At 42.0% G+C, this 24,208-nt stretch overlaps 1 protein-coding gene across 3 annotated transcripts; it reads left to right on the top strand.

Moving 5' to 3' along the window:
• On the top strand, positions 1-23,930 carry LOC308586777 (uncharacterized protein C1orf87). 3 transcript variants are annotated; one of them, XM_081193826.1, is made up of 13 exons: positions 1-175; positions 1,408-1,813; positions 3,082-3,222; positions 5,085-5,304; positions 8,087-8,212; positions 8,895-9,152; positions 10,009-10,118; positions 11,338-11,449; positions 13,370-13,467; positions 17,446-17,516; positions 20,605-20,639; positions 22,872-23,025; positions 23,591-23,930. In XM_081193826.1, exons 3-13 carry the CDS (start codon positions 3,116-3,118, stop codon positions 23,749-23,751), a joined length of 1,452 nt encoding a protein of 483 aa, XP_081049952.1. In that variant the 5' UTR covers positions 1-175; positions 1,408-1,813; positions 3,082-3,115; the 3' UTR covers positions 23,752-23,930. The 3 variants fall into 3 exon arrangements, with proteins under 3 accessions (XP_081049952.1, XP_081049951.1, XP_081049953.1); XM_081193825.1 differs by having other exon boundaries at positions 2-175; positions 3,076-3,222; XM_081193827.1 differs by lacking the exon at positions 8,895-9,152 and having other exon boundaries at positions 2-175; positions 3,076-3,222.
• Positions 23,931-24,208: the final 278 nt, after the last annotated feature.

The raw sequence follows: 24,208 nt of genomic DNA, 5'->3' as shown, positions 1-24,208 counted from the left end.
TATGAACATTCCAGGCCTGTTGAGAATTATGTATATTGACCAGGAATGTGCACAATTCCCTTTTCATGGAAGGCGTTTGTGTACATTCTCCTTAAGGCTTGGTGAATGTGCCCAATGTCTGGTTATTATGTACATTAACTCCCCTTAACACACACACATGTATTTTGAAGGACAGGTAAGAAATATAAAATAATAATTATGATAATGTTATAAGGCGTTAATTTATAATACAGCCTTTTCACATTCTTCTCATATGTCATTCCTTTTTTATTTATATTGGCCTGGTTTGCATATCATACTAAGTCATAGTTTGGTTTACAATGAATGTGCAAGCATTCTCAGACAGGAGTTCCCAGCTGCTGCACTCCTCCCCAATTGTCTTGCTGTTTCACCACAACAAACCATAGCCTAAACCAAACCATAACCTGACTCAGGGGTGTAGCAAGGGGGTGCAGTCCGCCCCGGGTGTCCCCACTGAGGGGGGGTGTCAAAATGGTGGGCGGCACTCACTGTGGGGCCTGCAGCATGCCCGGACCACATGTCTCTCCTGGGAGTGACGCGGTGGCTTGGGCACCCGCAGGCTCCACGCCACCCCAGACAGTCTGCCCATTGCCTCCCCCTCAGCTGTAGGGCAGCTGCATGGGAGGAGGCAGACAGACTCCTCAGAGGCCCCGTGGTGCCCCTGTGGGTGACTGGCCCCACCCCCAGGCGCCCGATCAGCTTGCTCCGCCGCTGACCTGACTTAGAGTGTCATCTGAACCTGGACTCATGCTTTAGATCTCCTGGACAAACCATGAGCTGTAAACCGTGGAACAAACCTTGGTTACAGCTTGTTGTTAGTCTGTAGTGACTGAAAACAATGAGCCTGGGTTCTGACAACACACTGAACCAAACCATGGCAGAACAGCAGCAGAACATCTGAGGAGGAGCAAAGTGGATGTGGTCTCCTGTTCTCCACTTCTGCATTTTTTCTGAGGCGTAGAATGGCCTGATATGCACATTACGCTATGGGCTGCTTCCCCAGGCCAGTCCCTCTATTTAATGTTGCATGTGGTTCCCACAAGGGTTGCCCACAAGGGAATGAGACCCTTGGGCTGAAAAAGAATCCCACGACTCTCTTCAAATCCATTACCACAAATTTATCCTCTAGTATGTGCATACAGCCCTGGCTAAATTCAGCATCATCAACCCATTGTGAAATAGTGCCAATGTACTAAATAATTTGTCCTGTATAAAAGAGGCATTAGCAATAATACTACATTCAGTGGTAAATCATTTTCCTTCTTACTCTTTGTTCCTGTTCTCAAAATTGTGGTTTTAGGTAATGAACTGAGACCTAAAGTGAACTTTTGCTGAAGCTCTGATAGCCAACTTTCTTTTCTTTTTCATTTTCATTTTTTCTGATAGGCTCACTTGAATGGCTAATTCCTGTTCTTGGAAAAACTCAACTGTCTTCTAAATGCTCTAAATGCTCAGTCTGCTAGTTTTGCAGGAAAGGCTTTGTTGCCACCACTTGGGTAGGCAAACCCACAGGACTTCCGAGAATTTGGCATTTCAGAAACTAGGCAAACAATCTGCCAGCCCGATCAGTTGCAAGCTAACACATGCCTCCTGTGGTGCCGATTGTGAAGTGACAAGCTTAGCCCAGCCCAGCCCAGCAACAGCACTGCGTCCTTAGAAACAGCAGATTTCTCATCAGACTGAATATGAAAAGCAGCTCGCTCATTTGGGTGGTGGCTGCTGCTGCTACAGCTGGAAATCTTTTGCCTTCACCTTTATAAAAGGGCAAAGCTACACAGAGAATACACCAGAGGTGGGTGATATCGGACCGTGATACAGGGATGTAGGAAAAGAAAAGTTGAAGAGCCTAATGCGATTGTTTTTCCTGAGAGTGATCTTGAGTATATGAGTGAAAGTTGAAGCTGCTCTGGCAGTGAGGACAATAAGTTGTTAGATCAGAGATGAGAAATCTGTGGCTCTCATGATGTTGTTGAACTCCCATCATCCCTGACCATTGGCTATGCTGGCTGGAGCTGATGGAAGTTGGAGACTGATAACATCTGGAGGTCCACAGGTTCCCCACCTCTGTGTTAGATAGCATGCCAATGGCACAATCCAGTGGTTCAGAATAAGACAATCTGATTCCTGCAGTAGATACCAGCTGCTTGTCTCGTCCAACAATTTATATGTGATTGCTGAATTGAGCACAAGAGGGTCATGGGGGGAGGGGGAATTGTATCTCCCTCTTCCCTAGACACTTCTTACAGGGCTACAGAATCAAACTAGGAGTTCTGAATATGCTGGCTGGTCTTTTCAGGGATTTCCCAGTAAACAGTTGGGGAGAGATGCTGCCATGCCATTTTGATTGGGACAGTTTGGAGCGCTGATGATTTTCCCACCACAAAGGTCTACAGCTCTCTTCATTTTGCCATGACTGGTTCAAGCTGTTACATTACTAAGTGCAGACTGTGCTGTTCTGAGGAAGAAACAGCCATCTTGTTCTCAACTTGTTAACTACTTCGTGCAACAGCAACAACAAGGAGAATGGGGCAGGAGGGGTGTTAGAATTAACTTTCCATGCCAAATATACACAATATCAAGAGGTGAATGATCCTCCTGAAGGTGTTTTAACTGTTCGAAATATATAATTTAGCCTTCTCAAAGTGCAGGGTTTGAAACAGAAACTGAACAACTGTTTTATATTGAAAAGTTAGTATCCATAATTGAACCAGAATGTGCTGGCTTTGGGTCAATCATTGTGGTGGAAGACAGCCCCTACAGAAAGATATAGTTCTTTGAGGACAAATGGCATTGTTGTGCCTTGTCTGTTTGTGTTTCATCCAGTCTCCCACATGAAATTTAAATTGTAATTTCCTTGGGGTGTCGGCTCTCCCTCTCATACCATATTGTTAACCCAATAGGTTACATGGAAAGATAGCCATGTGAAAATTAAGACCAACAGCATGAGTAGATCCTTGCCCAAAAATATATATGGGAATCCTAACTATGAATTTTCAGTTCTGTTTTTAAAGAAAAAGGGATGATAGGGAGCCTCTAAATTCTTGCTTTTTGAAGTTACAGGGAAGTAGCCTTCCATAGCGAACAGGTGCTGGCAATGGCTTCAGTCAGAAACATTCCATATGGGTTCAATGCAAATTATGAGACTGTCATAAAAATCATTGGGAGCAAATACGTCCGGTGCCTTGTAGAAAAGACTGATGGGTAAGTATGCTATCTGGAAGAAACATTTTTGATATATATTAGTGGGGTTATATAATTTTATGTTGGATTCCCTCCTCACCACATTAGTTGTGGATAGGGAAAATCCAAATGAAATGAGGTGAGTATGCTGCTACCTATATGAGGACAATGTCATGTGAACGGCCCAAAAAATATGCACCCATGGGATGTATCAAATAGACTTTAAACTGTCAAGCATACACAGCCCTAGTCTACATCTTAAACAGCATATTACAAGAAAACCCTGTTCCTTTGGCTGTACCATTTCACTGAGGGGTTGAGACCCATTGGCTACCCTCACCTGGTTTATCCAGCCAGTTGAAACCACTTCTTGGGGGTGGCTGCTGTCACATGCTGACAGCTTCTCGATGACAGCTGAGTGCAGGGTAGGGACCAAAGGTGAACAAATTACCTCAGAAAGAGCACAACATGTCCCCCACTAGTGGCACTACCCCTCTCTTAACACTACATACACCCCCCGTCTCGGAATAGTTTTTCAGCACAGGGTCTGCTGCTTGTGTACCAGCCGCCAGGGGAAAGATATATATTGCACTATAGCCAGTATAACAGAAGGCAATATTCAACGACATAGTTGTGTTAGTGCAAGGATTAGCACTAGCGCAACAGGATTCCCCCCCTCCTTGTGGAGATACACACTCCACACCACCCCTCAATCTGCTCAGGAGAGTTGTGGGGGGACCCATGAGAGGAGAGGAGAGGAGATAGAAATAACTTTCCACTGCACAAAGAAAAACCCTTGTGCTGACAAGAGCTTTGCTTAGTGCTACCTCGAATGCAACCCAAACACTCTCAAGTTAATAGAAAGGAGAAAATTGTTCTGGAATTGTTATTCTCACACATCCCTGACATTGATTTATAAAAAAAACAAAGTTCTTCAGGCAAGTGTTTTTCAGATTGAGAAAGGCCAAATGGGAACACGGTGATATTTGTTAATATAAATGGCTTACCACCTCTGAACTTTCTTTTCTGGTTGATAAAGTATCAAAAGGTTTAATTGCACAGCTTGATTTTATGCTTTAAAGAGAATGGCATTAATAATGGCCAGGATCCAAAGAGCTACTTAAGGTATGCCCAAGAGGTCCTGTTAGAATATGTCTCTTCCTCTGAGTGATAGGCCATAATGTAACCTGCTTTTGGATTTCCTCTCCATTTCAAAAGAGCTTGGTCATACAATGTGAGGAAGTATTTTTTAACAGTGTAGCACTATGCATATCTACTGAGTCCTACTGAATAAGTGCTGCATCTGGGGGTGGTGCTGAAATAATAAAGACTGTTGTGGGACCTCTACGTGAAGGAGAGTCTCCACCCCCATCGCTGGAAATTGCACTAACTGGCCTCCGCACAATTTTTGCTGGAGGCTGTGTGACAATGGGATGGGACTTTCTTACTTCTTCACCATGTTATTTTGATCCTCCGCTGGCTGAATAAATGTGCTGAGGCTCGATTTCTATCATATTTGTTGTCTTGACTTGATTTTAGCAAGTCTTCTGCAAATCCCTCTTATGGCACACTGGGATATTGTTTGTCTGCCGTTCTGCACACATCTCTGAGAAAGGTGAAATTCATAAACCGGTACCATTTTGTTGAAATTTGCATATAAACAAGGTTTAGTGGAACTGTATTAAGTTTCTTTCTTGAGCTTATAGTATTCAGAACTGAACATAAAGTGATTATAACTATGATAGCACATACCTCATTTATACTACATTTCTGTCTGACCAGCAAATGTTACAGGAAACTAATATTTTTGGTGTTCCTCCACAACGCAAGTACGTATTTGGCTCTGTATACTGTAAATATACTGTATGCTTGTTTCCTGACAGCAAAGCAAAGGAGGGTGTAAAAACTGAGACACAATCCATTCTCAGGACACTAGCTCCACACAACACAAGACAGGCACATGGAAACCCTCCAGGCCTCAATAGGCCTCCTTGTCAACAGATCCATTATGGTCTCAGGGATGAACAACAGAACAAAGGTGAAATGGAAGAACAAAAGTCTAAACAAAGAGAGACAAGTGATAGCAGATCTGTGGACAACAAAGTGAGTCACTACAGCTGTACTGGTTGCTTATTATAGGTTTCCTACTCAGCATCAGACTTTACTCTTTAACTAACAACAACATAAATGGTTAATAGGTATCTTTTCTACTACTGTGGCTATTGTTATGACAACTACAACTAATGATGATGATAAATAATGACAGTGGTGTCCAGTGAACATTCTGCTGCTACCGAATTCTGATGAGAGAACTCCTGTATCAAAAAACAATTGTCATCACAAAACTTTCAACTACAGTGGTACCTCAGGTTAAGTACTTAATTCGTTCCAGAGGTCTGTACTTAACCTGAAACTGTTCTTAACCTGAAGCACCACTTTAGCTAATGGGGCCTCCTGCTGCCGCTGCACCGCCGCTGCACGATTTCTGTTCTCAACCTGAAGCAAAGTTCTTAACCTGAAGCACTATTTCTGGGTTAGCAGAGGCTGTAACCTGAAGCGTATGTAACCTGAAGTGTATGTAACCCGAGGTACCACTGTACTCCAAACAGAATTGCCTTATATTAAAATTTTGACTGCTTATGCTTCCAGTTCATAGCTGTTGCTTTTTTTCACTTGGATCTTTCTCTTACTTTCCCATTCTGTAAACATCTCTTCTCATTGTTCCGTGTTTTGGCTCTCATAGACACCTGGATTTTACATTAGTTATAATATAAGGCCTATATTATATTATATTATATTATATTATATTATATTATATTATATTATATTATATTATATTATAACTAATTGACTAGTTATAACATGGATGGGGAATCTGTGGTTAGTCCAGGTGTTGCTGGTCTCCAACTCCCATCAAGCCCAGTTGGCATGGCCAATGGTCAGAGGTGATGGGAGTTGGAGTCTAGCAATGTCTGGAGTCTATAATCTAATATTGGCAGCCATGATCATATGGAATCACCATTTGTTTAGAGAGGGGACTGTATATTATCCAATAGATCCAAACAGTGGACCTCTTCATATGAGGTTATAGTCTGACCTGACTGGGATCCTGTATCTCTTCACCACCTTAATATAGACATGCTCACAAATTAAAGCAAAAACTATAAGTCAATACAAATCAGAGCTGCAGCAATTTTTTTTAAAAAAATACTGTATGTAACAGTGTTGTAATATTTGCAACATGTGGCAGGAGAATAATAGCCATTGTTAGTATTTTGGTATTATGTGTTTGGTAAACTTCCTTCCTTCCTTCCTTCCTTCCTTCCGCAGAACAGGAGGAGAACCAATGGGTGGGCATTTATTTATTATTTACATGTATATGTAAGTTAAGCTAGCCCCTGGGTTAGTTGCAGGGAAGGATATTTCAGCTAGGCATTAGGAAAACATTCCTAACCATAATAGACATTTGACCGTGGGGCAGCCTGCATCAGGAAGATGTGAGCTCTCCTTCACTGGAGATATTTAAGCAGAAGCTGGGTGGTTACCTGTCAAGCATGGGAGATTGTTAGCCGCTTTGAGACTCCTTAAAGGTAAAGGGACCCCTGACCATTAGGTCCAGTCGTGGCCGACTCTGGGGTTGTGGCACTCATCTCCCTTTATTGGCCGAGGGAGCAGGCGAAAAGCTTCTGGGTCTTGTGGCCAGCATGACTAAGCTGCTTCTGGCGAACCAGAGCAGCACACGGAAACACCGTTTACCTTCCTGCCAGAGTGGTACCTATTTATCTACTTGCACTTTGACGTGCTTTTGAACTGCTAGGTTGGCAGGAGACTCCTTAGGGTAGTGAAACAGTAGGATATCAAATCCAAACTCCTCCTCCTCCTCCTCCTCCTCTTCTTCTTCTTCTTGTTTCAGGATTACTGCATTGATCTGGGACGAGGAACATGTGGCCCTCAAAAATGTTGTTGGACTACAGCTCCCATGAATTTGAACCACTGGCTATGCTGGCTGGGGATGATGGAAGTTGGAATCCGAGAACAGATGAAGAGTCACAGGTTCCTCATCCCTGGACTAGATTATCTCCAAGGTGTATTTCAGCTCTATAATTCTATTATATATTCTTATATCATGAGTTCTCACCTTCAAGGATTGATTTATACTGACAGTTTGGTAGTTCTGTATCTAGTCCTTTTAGTAAGCAAAATATTAACTTTGAAAAATGGGCCATGGTTCATTGAGAGGGATAATTTCTGGATCAACCCTGGGTTCAATCCCAGGCAGCGCTTTTTTCCTAAAAAAATATATTTAGGGGTACTCTCATTTTCCTACTCATATTTAAATACTGCCCCTCAATGAGACCAAACTTAGATTCACAAAATGTTTATGGGTATGCGACTTCCTACCCCCCCCAAAAAAGCACTGATCCCAGGTAACTTAAAGAATGCTTGAAAGAAAGGATGGGGGTATACCTCTTTCAGAGTAACTGCCACCAGTTAAGTTACTTATATGATGCAGTGGAGAGTGTCATATTTGTGCAAGAAAGTCCTAGGAAATCTGCAAAGCTACAAAACAAAGCATTCATCTTTGGAGCAGTCACTATCATTTAGCCTAGAGAGATCTTAGGCTTCCCTGAGTTCCTTGGCTAAGCCTAGAGTGGCTGGCCAAAGGTGAGCTTTATGACTGAACTGGTATTTAAACCCAGATCGCTCCAGTCCTTGCATAACTCCTGTTTGTTTATAAAGAATATAATATTTGATATGCGAGAGGTTTTCTGAACTTTAGGGCTCTTTTCCCTCATGCAAAGTGTTTTCAGTACCTACAGTTACTTTACAGAATGAATGTGTTTCTTGGATTGCCTCTTTTCTAACTGCTTGTTTGTTATCCAAGGGTTTAAAACCACTGAATACACATTGTGTCACTGCTCCCTCTGGTGACAAGTCTTTGTCCTACATTCATACTCTACAAAAACCATCTATGGAAACTCAGATCTTAAAGCAACTTGAAAGACAACAGGTGACTGAACTTAAGTATAATCGAAGCAATTTGCAGTTTCAGGTGTTTGGCTTGTGACTATTGGGCATTTTTCATATTAGAGTGTTTTAAAATACTTAAGGCCAAATCAAGGGTTTGATCCAAAACAGACATATCTGGAAAAATGTGACACTATTTATTTTTTTTACTTACTTGCAAGTAAATGCTATTAGGATCAGGGTGGTTGGCTGTTTCCAGACGCTTACAGCATAATCTGATGCATATCACTCCGAAGTGGGCCCTAGGGAGACAACATACCTCACACATCTTAACTGTCCTTCCATACTTTCAATCAGGGAGGCTGAAGAGAATTAAAAGTGGGGGAGGGAAATTTCCAGAATTTCAGTGAAGAAAGTGAGGACTCGACTCTACAGGAGTTGACTACAGAAACTGTGGGGAACATCTAGCTGTCTTGCAGGAAACTGGTATGGTGTTACTATGTATGTGTAATGTCCCCCTCATCACCCTACCACACATGTAGGAATGCGAAACTTCATGGCTTTGCTATTTTGTCCCCAATTTCTACCCAGAGAGTTTATAAAGCAGTTCACGTAAATGTAAATGCATTAAAAGTATGGGACCTTGGGGTAAATGAGAGATATGAAATCAAATAATAAATTTATTGCTAGACCTTACACATACTTTAAAGCATTCCTTTTCTCAGGATATCGCTCAAAAACCAATGGATGAAGAGAATGATTCTCTTCTGGGTATCCTCAGAAAAGAACTTGAGCAATGCCCTTTGAACCTGACTACATTAGAAAAACTTCAGGAAGAATGTAAGGTTTTGGATCCCAGAGTTTCAAGACTTCTTTCTCAGGCACAGCTGAGCCATCTGCTTTTAAAGTATGAAGTCCCTCTGCAATTACCCACCGTCAAACTCCTTTTCAAGAGATTTTCAAAAGCAAATGACCAAGAACTGGTACGTTAATACAACATTTTAAACAAAAATAATGTTGAGCTCAATAGATTGGATTTCTTAAGACCTGCCTGTACTTTTGGAATATTGATGTTATAGGTCAGATTCTAACTCTGAAATAAAGGTGGGCTGTTTATTTTTGGGGTCAAAAGCTATTTTCTCAGCCATTGTAAACCATTATATCCATGCAACCCTTTTAATTATGTACAGCAGAACTGAGCAGCAGTGTTTAAACTTAGAATGCTAATAGTGTTATTATTAAAGATTTTCTTGGGTTACAGAAGTACATACATCATCTCTATTTTCAGATCATAAAGTACTTCTCACAGATCAATTACATTTGATGTGAGACTTTGATGTTGTATACAGTATAGGGTTGTGGGAGAAGATAGGTGGGGAAAGAATGTTCTGCATAGTTGAACAGGAACAGACCTTGGTAATATGGCACCCTATGTGAGCCCAAAATTTGACACTCCTCCTCCAGCCCTTTTGCCACCTCCCCAAAGCTGGGTAAGGGAGGCAGTAGGCTTTGGCAAGAAGGTGCAATGCTCTGGCAGGGTCCTAGAGTCCTCCCTCTTCCTTTCCAAAACTGGGAAAGGGCTAATTGGGCTTTGGGAAAGAGATAGGAGGACTCTAGGATCCTGTCAGATCCCTCACACCTCCTTCCCAAAGCCCAGCACTTACTAGGGTTTGGGAAGGGGACAGAAGGGAGCTTTTATTGGTTATAGTCACAAATATCTCAAATATGTGATCAATGAAGTTTATTCAACGGATGTTATCAGTCTTTTCTTGACAGTTTCTTTTAAAACCCTGCTTTCAAGCTGTGTTTCAAAAATAAACCTTTTTGACTTTCATGCAGGTAAATTATGAAAAATTGCTCCAGTTTTTAATGCCAGTGGCAGCAAGCAAGACACAGCAAACACAAGCCCTTCCAAGGAAGAGTCAAAATATGGAGAATCATTGCAAAAGGTTCTGTTTTAAATTTCAGTATACTCCTTACAGTTAATAAATGAGCAATGTATCCGAACTCCTTCACCCTTCTGACAATCTTCCTGTCTTACTTTCCATCTGGTCAGGATCTAATAGGTGCAGTAATTATAAGCCACTCAAAAGGATTCCAAATGAAAAATTGGCTCACTTGTGACATTTACAAAAAACAACAACATGTAGTACTCAAGAGGACAGATTTTATCTTGCAGCCATCCAAAATCTCCGCTAACGAAACATATTTGGAGTCTGTGAACACCTACGTTGCAGCCTGCTGGGATGCATCAGTGGAGATTATACAGACTTCCCTTAATTAACCTTGGCAAAGAAGACTGGCAAGGAGTTGTATGCATTTATGTGAGATATATATATTGCTGCTTTGGCAGCTGAGCTCTGGAGCATCTCTTAAAACATAAGTATAGCCAGGATGCTGGTCAGAGTCTGCGTATAAGTATTCATCCATCATAAACTGGCGTACCTCATCTGGATGGGAATGACCTTAGGGACATATTTGCTATATCACATACTTTCCTGGTCTCTGCTCTCATCATTAAGCATTGGCTGTAATATCTGCAGTAATATCAACTGTTGTTATAAACCCACCATTTCACTAAATCAGTGGTGGGGTCCCTGCATCCCCCTAGGTTCTACTCAGAGTAAATAATGTCTCTTGCTTGTTTGCAAAGAGATGGGCATGTAAAATCTTCTGGTTTGTGTGCAGCTGAAAGAATGCAGCCTGCTGTACAAAAGTAAGTGTTACACCTATTGTTCTGGCCCTGCAGCCCCCAGGAGGTGGATTGTGAGGGAGTGAGGCCCTCAGGCTGAAGAATCTTCTCCAACTCCGGATTAAAGATTGTAGCTTCCAGGAAGCTTTAACCAGGCTTAGCCCTTCTCCTTTTCACAAGGAACTTCCTGCAGCTCCATGAGTGAATTGTAAGCTATGATGTCATAGCTGTCTGGAAGCCTAGATTTCTCAGCTGTTTTGTTTCACATCTAATCCTTCTTCACCTTGTGGTAATACTCTATGGCTTTATTACCAGGTGCTCTGCATTACTGAGTAAGTTGCCCCATTGGCCTCTCAGATGGAGGTCTTTCGGAAAGCACTCATACAACTTCTGTAAATGTCAGAAGTGAGCTATAGGGCTGTAACTGCAATTACCATTTTAATTGCCCCTTCGTTACATGCGTTATCATTCCACAGCTCTTGGACTCCGGAAGATGCCTTCCAGGCCTTGAAGCAGACCCTGAAGGAACATAAAGGAGAGCTGAGCCTACAGGATAAGACTTGCTCCGGTCTTCTTTCACCCTCTGAGGTAAAAATAGATTCTGTGGCTTACAAGCCTAGTTGTATATTCAGGAAGTGCTTTCCCACTATAAAGGAATGGAATGGATTATTAGTAAAAAAATGGTTTTTTTCTGCCATACACCTTGTAGGGTTGCCATATTTCATATTTTTAGGGGGGGTGCTAAGTTAACTCCCCTTTTTTTGCAAAATCTCAAAAAAAGAGAAGAAGTTTAAAAACTTTTTTTAAAGGAAATTCAACAAAATCTACATGGGTTGCCACATGTCCAGATTTTTCCGAACACTTTAGCAATTTCCACCTGGATGCTGTTACAGATGGCAGAATCCTGGCTATGTCCAGGATATTCCAGACATGTGCCAACCCTACCTTCTTGCCAGTAGATAATGTTGATCAAAGAAATAACTGAGGAATAGACCAATTCTCTCTTACCAGGTGAGGTAGAATTGAAGGTAGGTGATCTGTGAAGTATACACTTCTGCCTGGCTCACATAGGAGGGCAGAAAGTTTTTCTTCCTTTCCTTGCTTCCATCACCTGGGAGTTCTTTCCTCCTTTAGGTTCTTATGGAGGGAAATTCAGTTTGAGGGCTGGTGTCCTTTTCACACTGCTTTGGGGGCATGTGCTGGAGGAATGAGGTAACTTGGGATTTTGTAGGACAAAGACCTCCCTTCCATATCCACAGCAAGTCCTTCTCTTTCCCCATCAGAGCACCTCCAATGAAGGGGGAGGTCCATTCTTATCCCATGAGAACACACCTGGCTGATACCAAATATCACAAGAGCAGGATATAGACAAGACAACATGTACATACTCTACATAAAACAAAATGACCAACCTGAAGGAGACAACTCAGAAGCTGGTCTGAACAAACAATTAAGTCCCTGTTCTACACAATACTGCGCTAAATAGACCACTGTTCTGATTTGGTATTAAGTAGTTCCATGTGTGAGGGACGTGGGTGGCACTGTGGGTTAAACCACAGAGACTAGGACTTGCCGATCAGAAGGTTGGCGGTTCGAATCCCCGTGATGGGTGAGCTCCCGTTGCTCGGTCCCTGCTCCTGCCAACCTAGCAGTTCGAAAGCACGTCAAAGTGCAAGTAGATAAATAGGTACCGCTCCAGCGGGAAGGTAAATGGCATTTCCGTTCGCTGCTCTGGTTTGCCAGAAGCAGCTTTGTCCTGCTGGCCACATGACCCGGAAGCTGTACGCCGGCTCCCTCGGCCAATAAAGCGAGATGAGTGCCGCAACCCCAGAGTCGGCCACGACTGGACCTAATGGTCAGGGGTCCCTTTACCTTTACCTTTAGTTCCATGTGTTTCTGGTCCCAGTGTGAAAGGTGGGTTTAACCTACCTTCTGTATCTGAAGAAGTGTGCATGCACACGAAAGCTTATACCAAGAACTAACTTAGTTGGTCTTTAAGGTGCTACAGGAAGGAATTTTTTTATTTCTACCTAAAAAATGTTACTGACTGTAGTCCCTTTATTGTATTTATTTTACTTTGCACATAAAATCATAAACTTTTATGGAGAAACACACAGTATATAATCCTTTTACCAGGAGGCATTTTGCTAGTCTAACAAATATATATTTCTTTCAAGCATTCATAGTTATACACAGCATATGTAGAAGGTCTTAGTTTGGAGGTGCACGAAGTCAACAAGGGGTTCTTCGGTTTCTCTTGATTTCTGTCAGTCTCCATAGCTGAAAAGCACCAGCTTGGATTGGGACTATGCTTTTCACATGACAGTTGCTTGAAAAAAAATACAATTTTCCCAAAACAATATTTTGTTATGCATTGCCATAGTTTGCTCTTCTTCGTTGTGTATGCCCATTGACTATAGTACTTCATAGGAGCCTTATTTCTTAAAACTTGTTTTTATCTTGTGATGTGCTAGCAGTGTTCAGTAACAAAACTTATCTTATTTGCAGACAGAGGTCATTTGCAAAAAGCACGGACTAACTCTGCCCACTGGGATCTTGGAAGCTTTGGTTAGCACCTGTGAGTTTGGCAAAAGAGGCAAGATAGAGTGAGTTTTAATTGAGATGCTTCCTTCCTTTCAGTACGTTATGTGTGCATCTTGATCCTACAGACCCGGAATGTGGCAATACAATTAGAGAGTTGGGCTTCTGGAGAGAAAGCATAAGCCCGTGTATTGCTGAATTGAGAGCAGCTGGGTGGTTCTGTCCAAATGCCTCCAATTTTCCAGATAGCATGCATTCCTTCCCTTGTTATTTCAGTCAGAGTGCGCAAAAGTTTGACTCCTACAAGGCCAAGAAGACATCCCATGCAAGGGGTGGTGGGACGAGTTTTGTCTTGTCTGTCCACTAAACTTGTAGTCTGGTCCTTGTTGAGTGCAGCTGTGCCACACAGTGATGGAGAAAGAAGGAATGGCAAAAATGCAATGAGGAAGGGCCATAGCTCAGTGGTAGAGCATCTGCTTTCCATGCAGAAGATCCCAGTTTCAATCCCTGGCATCTCCAGGTAGGGTTAGGAATGTCCCCAATCACTGAGGACAATATTGAGCTAGAACAGATGAACAAGTGGTTCTTTTTTATGGAGGGTTCCACTGATAGCCACCACTTAAACATTTTCAAAGATTTAGATCTGAAGGTTATCACACTTGTCATTGCCATGCATACCTGCAAAAGACTCCATCACATTTTTGCCCTTTTTTGAGGAGTCTGAAGGTGCAATATAAGAGCTTAGTCCTGTGAGGTTCAAGGTTTTAGTTCTCTCTGTACCACTTGGTAGGCAGCCATATAGAGTGGCTATGAATCCTTAGTACAATATCAACCATTAATACTCCCTGCTAGTACTGGGTTGTAGTCAATGTTAGTTCTATTCAGAGCAGACCCAATGAAATTAATTGTCATGACTAACTCATGTCCATTCATTTCAATGGGTCTACTCTCAGTTGGATGTGATCCACGGTCTATAACTTGGCTCGTGCTAAATTTGAGGAATAAATCGTGTTTTCACCATATAGTATGACTGTGCCCTTCTGCTTAGTTTGTATTGCTGATCTTTTCAAGGGAAACTTTGCGGCTTCTTGAATGCTGCTGTCCATAATGCACAGATCTTACTATAGCTCTGTGTTAATGCCTATGTCTTCCTTTGCTAAATTAAACACATAATAAACAAGTTGCAACTGTACACTAGCTTGCCAAAGCACCCCCCCCCCGCACCATAGCAAAAACCCTCCAAATATATTTGGCTTTGCATGTCAAGGACCCCCAGGACACCCTGAAATAAAGACACAGTTCACACAAAATTTTTGTTTTGGTTTTTTGGCATAATTTTGGCCACAACTTTATTGATTACAGTATGTGAGTGGTTGCCTAGGCATTGGTTAGCGACTATCTGTTCCCACTTAGAGGTAAGAACAGAACTGACAACTGCAAGCCTGCGAAAGTCAGTAAGGGTAAACATTTTTGGGGAGAGAATAGAGCTGGGTGCCAGGCTCTCATTGCTGTTGTTGTTTAGTAATTTAGTCGTGTCCGATTCTTCGTGACCCCATGGACCAGAGCACGCCAGGCACTCCTGTCTTCCACTGCCTCCCGCAGTTTGGTCAAACTCATGCTGGCCACGCTTTCCCCTCTCCCCAAATGCTCCCAGGGGCTTGTGTGGCCCTAGCCCCTTGCCAGGGGTTCAGACAAGAGCATGGCGAGCCCCTGGATTCCTTTACTGGAATACCCTTGCAGCAGCATCATTGGAGGGGCTGGCACAGCCAACCATACCCCCCCCCCAACCAAAATTAACCAATGCCTAACTGCAACCTTACAAGTTGTGACGATTTGCTACACAGTAGGCAAAAACCAAATGGCACCAGCCAATCAGCCAAATGGTAAAAATTCCTATCATGCCCCTGCCCCAAAGCAGACGACCCCATGAGAGGCATAGCAAGGTCAGCACGAACAACCCTAAATATAGGGAGGGTGGGCGGGTAATCTGATGCATGCAGCGAAAAGAGGAAGCTCAATGCTGGGAATAAATAGCACCCCAACAGTCAATCAACTTTGCAACATCGAATTCTCCCCAGCAACAATTGGAGATGCCTTATCAGATTCTTGGCCATCCATACTAACCCGCCCAGCAACAGGGGATGTCATGGTTGCCCCCACCACAACATGTGCTCTCCATGAAGGAGAACCCGAAAAATCATTTAGCAAAGCCAAATATAAGAAAAATAATTTAGCAAAGCAATACCCAGAATTACATTTTTAAAGATTTTAAATCCAATATAAACAAAACAAACCTACGGGGTGTGCCAGAGTCATTGGTTTAGTTATGCATTACCCATTTTAATCTCTGCTTCCACTGTGAATGAAACTCTTCAGTAATTAGCAAGAATCTAGCTCTGAGCCATTTTGTGATTAAATGTGCTTAAGATCAATACACCACCATGAGTGATAGCAGTCATGCGAGATTAATCTCATTGCACAAAGTAATGCTCTCTCTTTAACCTGTCATGGAAAGTGAATACGATGTGAAAAAATAAGCTGAGAAACAACTCCAGGAGGAAGTCCATAGATTTCTTGACTGCATTAAATAGAATAACCAAAGGATTAACTTCTTAAGCACCATTGCTTCCTTTGTTATGGAGTCTGCCCTTGACTCCCTAGAAGGTTCTCCAATAAGGATCCTAGCTCAGTAACAGATTACCGTACCTGCCTTGTGCAAAAGAGATTCTAGGTATGAATCATTTCTCAGTGTCCCTTGGGTCAGCTTCCAGGTAGCATAATTGGGAAAGACCATTGCTTGAACCTAGACAACACACCATCTGCTAAGAACAATACACTTCCTGATAATCATTACTGACAGACTAAATGAGCTACTGGTTTGACTAAAAGAGATATTTCAGCTTCTGGCAAAAATCAGGGGAACATCATATGTGTGCATGTTAGAGTAAATGCCAGACATGTAATCAAAGTTGACAAAGTAATTCCTTATATTTTAGTAGGCTTGTTCATTAACCTATGACCCCAAAATTCAGGAAAAGCCCCCCTCCAAAACTGATGCCAAAGTCTTGTGCTGCAAATCCCACTTTTCCTGCCCTCCCAAACTGAGGCCATAAGTACACGCCGAAACCCAACCTCATCCAACTGACTCCAAACTGGTTCCAAAGCGGAGTGCTGGTTTTATGCCTCCAGGGTCAAAGGTTAATGAAGCTTTAGGAGACCAGTGGCAAACAGCAGAATTTTCCTAGAATTACCAATTTATAAAGAACAAGTGTAGTAGAATGAAGCATAGGGAAGAGATCAGAAAAACATTACTAAATAGATAAATAAAGGATTAATAAGAAAATCTGCATAAGAAAGGACTTGCAGAAGAAGGAAAAGTCAAAGTGTTGGTTTGGGACCAGAGGGCCTGTTTAGGTGTCCACCAGTGAATATAATCAGATTTACAGGTACTTGTAACAGAGCCTTCTTAGTGGTTGCCCCACAACTATGGAATCTGATCTATTTCGATGTAGGCAGACTCATCTTTCCCATCCTTTCACCAGGGTTTGAAGGCTAACATTTTTTTGTCTGTGATCTTTACTAGCTAACTCAGGCTATAAATTGGGACTGGTATGCCAATGTCTGGCTGAATTTATTGTTATTGTTTTATGTCTGCTGGTTTTTAATATTGCTATAACATATATATTAAAAAGATTTATTTTGTATTTAAATAGTGAGCCACTTTGTAGAATATGTTCTCAAAAAATCCCTTAAATAAATACCTGTACATAAATAGGAGAATGAGAAAAAGGTGAACATTTGAGAATGATAGAAGATTCAAATAATGCAAAAACAAGAGAGCTAATCACAGAGCAAAGCAGGGCAATTTATATTACTGTATATAATATTATGTATATTATAATGGACATTACATTAATGTCTTGATTTTGCTTACATATAATCTCCCTCTGTAACTATAATATGGAAAGATGTGAAGGAGAACCTAATGAACAGGAAATACGCTTTCAAATATTGCATTTATCTTGAGATGTTTTCTCATGTAGATGGAAAACGTTTGTGGAGTTTCTGAAGAAAGTCCAGGCTGGGATCAACTCTGCTCTGCTTGTCTGCAGAAGTAAGCTATGCAGTTGCTGTTATTCTGGTCATACCTAAATATTACAAGGTGGCAACAACATTTTACATTTCTGGAGAAGGCTGTTGAAATATATCATTTGTAGGAAGTGGAAGAGCCCATCAGGCCCCTTTCAGAGGGTTGGAGAAACTTTGGATCCAGTTGATCCAGAGCTCTGTTCTGCCCTGCCATCACAGTACCCTCATTTCAGGGGCCTGTGCTTGATACTACCAGTAGGAAGACAGCTGGTGACAGGTTCTCAATCACCATGGTTTCATCAGAGCAGCAAGGTCCTCTGCAATGGTGGATGATCACTTCCACTATCTCCTAATACCCTCCTTCAGCAAAAATTAAAGTGTTAGGAAGACGAGGAGTACAATCCTAACAGCCAACAGTTTTCCTTGACTCGAGTTCAGATTCAATATATTAACAAAAATTAGCAATAGCTCTGCTAATCAGCTCTGAAGATGGAACATCTTCACTGAGAAGATAGTATGAATCTTGACAGTTTGCTGCTCCTTCAAATCACAGAAGCTCACTTTGGAATTTAATATCACAGTCCAGAACTTGCCTCAGACAGAATTATTGGGGATTTCCTACACCATCACTTTCTGCAAGAATTACATGGTATAATGACTAAGGAAATTTCATTGGGCTTTCTTAGAGGAGTTTCAGTTAGGGTACCACTCCCTGAAATTCTCAGTAATTAAATGGGCAAGTTATTTTCACTAAACTGAAGCACTTCAACATGCACTGAGTGTACTTGGAATCCATGTACTTGGAATGTACTTGGAATCCACTTGGAATGTACCTGGGAAGTCTCACCCAAGGAGGTGAAAGGTTTGCTTGAGGTGAAAGAATCCAGATGAGTTGTTAGTAATATAATATATTCATGCTACTAACATAATTAACAAATGAAAAATACTAACTTAGAGTGAGTCATCCTTGATAAATACTTCAGAAAGAGAGGCTATCATGTGAGAACTATGAACATCCTGTAAACATAACAATTGCCTTGTTCCTATGCATTGCTTTGGGAGCAATCCAGAGAACATTTTGCCTATAAATAACATTTTAAATATTAACCTGGATCGGGACAAAGATCTATCTAGACCAGATTCATTTCCCAATACATTCAGCAAAGCTGTTCAGCAGGGAATGATGGTGACAACAATTATCTCTCTACACCATCTGGCCATTCAAAGTGCTTCTCAACATGAAGAATCCATATAGGTCTATCTTCCATTAGCTTGCACATCTGAATCTAAACTTAGGTATTAAAAAGTAGAAGACAATTTTCAGACTTTGTTCCGGAATTGCTGGGTACTTCATGTTGCACTCTTAGAAAGATGACAGAGGTGGTATTATAAAACACTTCCACAAGATCTATGAAATAAGTAGTATAATACTGCTCCTCAAGGCACTACAATGCACCTGTTAAAACAATTATAATGTTGGGCATGTGATTTACAGAGTGCTAGCTAATTGTGGGTTTTTGGTTCTTTTTAAAGAAAATTGTGAAAGGAGTGATGGATGTGAGACATTGACTTAGGCAGTGAATTAATCTAATCATCTTTAGAAAGCTCTCTGGGATACTTAATATTCAGGAGGTGACTAAGCACGGAGTTGAGCCAATAGCCATCATTGCTACAGAGACTGATCAGCATGCAACAGTTGGGCTTGAACTTTAACCATCTGGCTGCAGGCAAACCAGCTGTCTTCTCAACTAGAAATGCTATTCATTCCTGGGAATTGATTCATCTTTCCCACGATTTAATTTTATGCCTCACAATCTGGCCTACCATCCATAACTTACTACATTGTCCAATCAGTGCAGATGAGAAATTACAGTTCTTTGCTCAAGGATCAAGCACCACAGGGCTTTAAATATAAACTGAAGGTTACAGAACTGAGTGCTACTAAACATTATAAGTGAAAGAGACAGATGTAGGTGAGGGTGACAGTTTAATAGGGAAAAAATGAGCTATTCTCCTTAAGAAGTCACAACAAGCTGCACTTGCAGAAGGCCACTAGTTGAGGAACTGTGACTGCATCGTACATGACATCTTATAGGGCAGGGATGGGAAATCTGTGGCCTTCCACATGTTATTGACTCGGCTACTATCATCCCTGACCACTGGCCATATTAGATGGGGTTGGTGAGAGTTGGAGTCCAACATTATATGGAACGCTACACGTTTTCCACTTTTATAATGATCTGTTTTCTTGTATGCCATCCTAGTTTGCTACCATCACCACCCCTCCATCCTGTTTTGAAAACCTACCAGAGTTGCCTCTCCTTTAGTGGTTCAGCTAAAGGACATTCCTAATTCAGATTTAGCTCCTTGACCTGGTCCAGGATATGCTATCTCCCATTGCCCAAGGCGAATTCACATCTTGGCTAGAAGTCCTGTAAGCATTCTCTAAGCCCAGGCATGTGTTACTATTTCAACACACACACACACACACACACACACACACACACACACACACACTTACTTCTTCCCTCTTAATGGCAATACACACCCTGCTGCCATGCCATATAGTCCAAAAAGGTATAAGCAAGGGAAACGTAGGTTTTCAGATATGACAGTGCACATGCACATGCACATTATTTCCTGTGCACACCTGGGTTGGAGGAGGCCTATGCACATGAGCACAAGCTATTTCCGGTGCTCCTCTGACCTGGAAATAGCGTGTGCGCATGCATATGGGCATGCGCTCCCCCGCCCTCCGGCCCACCGCACAATTGGCGCTGGAGACACCGGCCCAAGACGTGGTAAGTTTGCTGACCCCTGTCATAGAACAAGAAGCAACTTAGTGTGCTTCAGCCACTAGAGAGCACAGTTTGCTCATTGAAGTCTGGTGATGATTAATACATTTCCCCAACATTTTTCTAGGAAGGTAACTCAAGGTCAAGGTGGCTGAAAACCAAATCAAAGTTGAGCTTATCCAATCACATTAGTGTTAAGAGTTCACAGGACTAGTTTTCATGTCATATCTGAGAGTGGCCTGTTCCAAATAAATGAAAATCATACAACTTCAGCTACTAATAAACAATAAAATACCTCACAATTGTTTTCATCTTTAGGAGGAAACAAGGAGAAAAGTGAAGATGACTCTCAGGTATTTTCAAAACTATATTGTTTCATCCACAAATTGTTAAGAAAGTTTGGTTTGTAAAATGGGACTGTGAAATTGTACTTGAAAGCTTTAATACTGCTTAGAACCTTGTCTAGCAAAAGAACTCAGAAATTATTAATAGTAGTAGTAATGATTAAATTTGTATCACTCTTCTTTCCAAAGGAGTTTATCACATTCATCTGCTCCCATCCTGAATGCAACTATGTAAAAAGACCATTGTTGTCTGCCTTGTTTCTCTGAAGAGGGAAATGAGGTTGATAGCAATTTGCCCAGTACTGTCTAGGGCAGTGTTTCCCAACCGGTGTGCCGCGAGACGTTGCCTGGTGTGCCGTGGGAGGGAGGCGGGCGAGTCGGGCGGCGAGAGGCGGGGCGGCGGCGGCGAGGAGAGGCCGCCCAGCGCAGGTCTCTCGCCGTCTGTCTGCCTGGCTGCCTGCGTGGCGCTGACGTCACGGGGCTGTAACGTGCCCCACATAGGCACACGCGGGGCGGCGAGCGAGCGAGCTCCCACATCCCATCGCCGCTCGCTTCGGCTGGCCTACTGGGCTGTCGCAGGCGGAAGGCCTGCGCATGCGCGAGGTTTTCGCGCCTTCGGGATTCCCTTCACGCCTTCCTCCTCCCGGGTCCTTGAGAGCGCGGGAAGCGGCAGCGCGAGACCGGCGTTGAGCCTGGTAGGTATTGCGCTTGCCAAGGCAGTCATTTGGGAAATGAAAACTTGCAAAGCAAGCAACCAGTTCAATCTGAAGTACGTGTATGCTTAATATCCTGTATCTGAAACCTGTTCTGCCCCCTCCCCCACACTTGGTGCCATTTTCATCTACACATGCAGCAGAGTAAGTTGACCCAGAATAGTACCAATTCAGATGGCAGATGGGAGAATGACAGTGCTGAATGCTTTCCCATGTAGAACAGTCCCTGCAAATAAAAACCTAGCATATTTGGAAGAGGGATGCTAGCCTAACCATTACCTTCTATGCTGTTACTATTTTTTTATTTTTTTTTTTACATAAGTAAAAAGTGACCTTTCCCCATCTGGCATGGTGGTGTGCCTTGAGATTTTTTTCATGAAACAAGTGTGCCTTTGCCAAAAAAAGGTTGGGAAACACTGGTCTAGGGCTACATTCATATGACAATTTCCCTGAGGTTTCTGCATTACAATGTAAAAGCCACTTCTTGAAAACTAATGGAATGTAGTGCATATTTAGTATTTATTCCCAAGTTATTTGATTCCAGGGGAAAAGAAATATGTTTGCTGCCCCTTTAACCCAGAAAATTGCAGGAGTAAAGCAATGAAATTTGGTGCAGCATACCAGCATAATAGGGACATGGGTGGCACTGTGGTTTAAACCACTGTGCTGTTTGGACTTGCTGATCGGAAGGTCGGCAGTTCGAGGCCCCTTGATGGGGTGAGCTCCCGTTGTTCGGTCCCAGCTCCTGCCAACCTAGCAATTCAAAAGCATGCAGTGCAAGTAGGTAAATAGGTACTGCTCCAGTGGGAAGGTAAATGGCATTTTCATGTGCTGCTCTGGTTCGCCAGAAGCGGCTTAGTCATGCTGGCCACATGTCTCAGGAAAACTGTCTGCAGACAAACACAGGCTCCCTTAACCAGTAAAGTGAGATGAGCGCCGCAACCCCAGAGTCGTTAGTGACTGGACTTAACTGTCAGGGGTCCCTTTACCTTTACCGGCATAATGTTCCTTTCTGCTGTTTTCATGAGGGAACAGTGAGAGGAATATCAATTATGTTCAATGGCATTCAATGTTGTGTCACACCACACCTACTGAAATTTGGTATAACAAGCCAGTATTTAGGTCAAAAAGTCATGATTCCACAGCACAACAGGTAGTGTGGTGTGAAAAGAACATTATTAAATCTGACAGAACCACAGCATTATAATCAGGAAAACTAACAATATTCCCCACATCTGAATACACTCTTAGAGAAAGATAGGAAATCACATGGCCCTCCAGTTATTTTTATTGGATTCTAACTCCCATAACCTGTGACTGGACCCTAATTTCCAAATCATACAAATGACTGTGTCATAGAAGCAAAACATAATGTAATCTCCCAATTTTTAACCAATAAATTGACCCAAATACTCTAGTGAGGATCTGAAGGAGCCAATACTTTAAACTGAATGTTATCCCCTCCTCCATCTTCATAGAAAGTTGACAAATACTAAACTTTTGAAAATTTGATGTAATTTGGACAAAGGACAAAGAGTGGTCCAACCGTTGTGCTGGCAAGACTTGGGAGCAAATGAAGGAGGTCACATACGACTCCATTGATGCTGAGGAACAAGATGCCTGGATAGACCGGTTCAGAAAACTGGAGAGGGCTCTTTATTTGTGTGATGTGAAAAACACAGGTAAGAATAGTTGTGGTTGGAGAAGGGGTTGCTGCACTAAGGAGATGGCTTTTGTGTTTGACTTGTATTTCATGTCAACCTCATATTTATCCATGATTGTCTGAAGGGAAGAAAATAGGCAGTAGCACATTACTGGCCTATAATTATGAGCACAGATGATCAACTCACTCCTTGGTAGTATTTAGGATGACACAATAAATATTTTTGTTCCAAATTGCTTTTAATGAGCAGCCTGTTTTTAATCTTCAACTGGCTGTGATGTAAAGAATTGAAATGTAGTACAAAGGTAGCCATGTGATGCCCTCCAGATCTTATTGGGACTAAAATTCCTATCACCCCTGTGCCATTGGCCATGTTGGCTGGGGCTGATGGGAGTTTTAGTCTAACATCAGGAGCGCACCACATTGGCTAACCCTGTGCTTTGATATTATGTGTGAACAGACCACCAGGGTTGCATTTGCTCAATAGTCAAGTCTGATTTTGTCCAAAGGGGAAGATAATATTTTCTCTCTTTCTTTTCCTCTTTCTTTTCCTCTTTCTCTCTTTTCCTCTCTAATACATACAGGCAAGTTGGAAAAAGAAAAAGCCAAACGTCTAATCCATAACTACAACCAAATTTATGATCTGTGCCTTAGTCCACTGAAAATTGATAAAGCTTTTCGACCTTTCCGTCCTGGACAAGACATACCTCTGGAACCTTTGCTGGATTACTTAAAGGAGCTGTAACCATTGCTAGTAATACAGTGCTCATGAGTGTACATGCCTAATAATGTTCATTCATCCACTGGTGTTCTTACTGAGTCAGTATCTGAAAAGTTTATACTTCTAATTAATTCTTCATTTCCAAATGAGCTAAAAGTACATACTCCCACCTGTGCTCTTTTAATAAAGCTTTCTGTCTGAAATATTAGTGAATATAATGATTGTTCTCCAGATGTTGTACATCAAATATGCAATAATTTGTAGGAGGCAACTCAGTTCTCTGTTTTTTGAGAAGTTGATTATCAATGAAATTTTGTACCCAAGAAGTCACAGGGCAAGCAAAGAGTTACTGGAACTTGTAAAAATGCATCTTCAAAATTACATATTCTTCTGGTGGAGTTTTTCATATTCAGATTTAAAATCTTACTAAGAGTCACTGTGCATGCAAACAGTGCAGTACATTCATTAGAATGCACACACA

This window comes from Podarcis bocagei (assembly GCF_964188305.1).
Source record: "Podarcis bocagei genome assembly, chromosome: 5".
In the NCBI taxonomy this organism is placed as follows: domain Eukaryota; kingdom Metazoa; phylum Chordata; class Lepidosauria; order Squamata; family Lacertidae; genus Podarcis; species Podarcis bocagei.
The sequence above is the reverse complement of the archived record's forward strand: the minus strand, read 5'-3'. Positions and strand labels throughout refer to the sequence as shown.

Excerpts from the sequence above, each read along its gene's own strand:
- LOC308586777 (XM_081193826.1), top strand. The coding sequence starts at position 3,116 with ATGGCTTCAGTCAGAAACATTCCATATGGGTTCAATGCAAATTATGAG. Across the intron at positions 5,305-8,086 it reads GCAGATCTGTGGACAACAAA|GGTTTAAAACCACTGAATAC; the intron begins GTGAGTCACTAC and ends TTGTTATCCAAG. Across the intron at positions 20,640-22,871 it reads AAAGTGAAGATGACTCTCAG|GACAAAGAGTGGTCCAACCG; the intron begins GTATTTTCAAAA and ends ATTTGGACAAAG.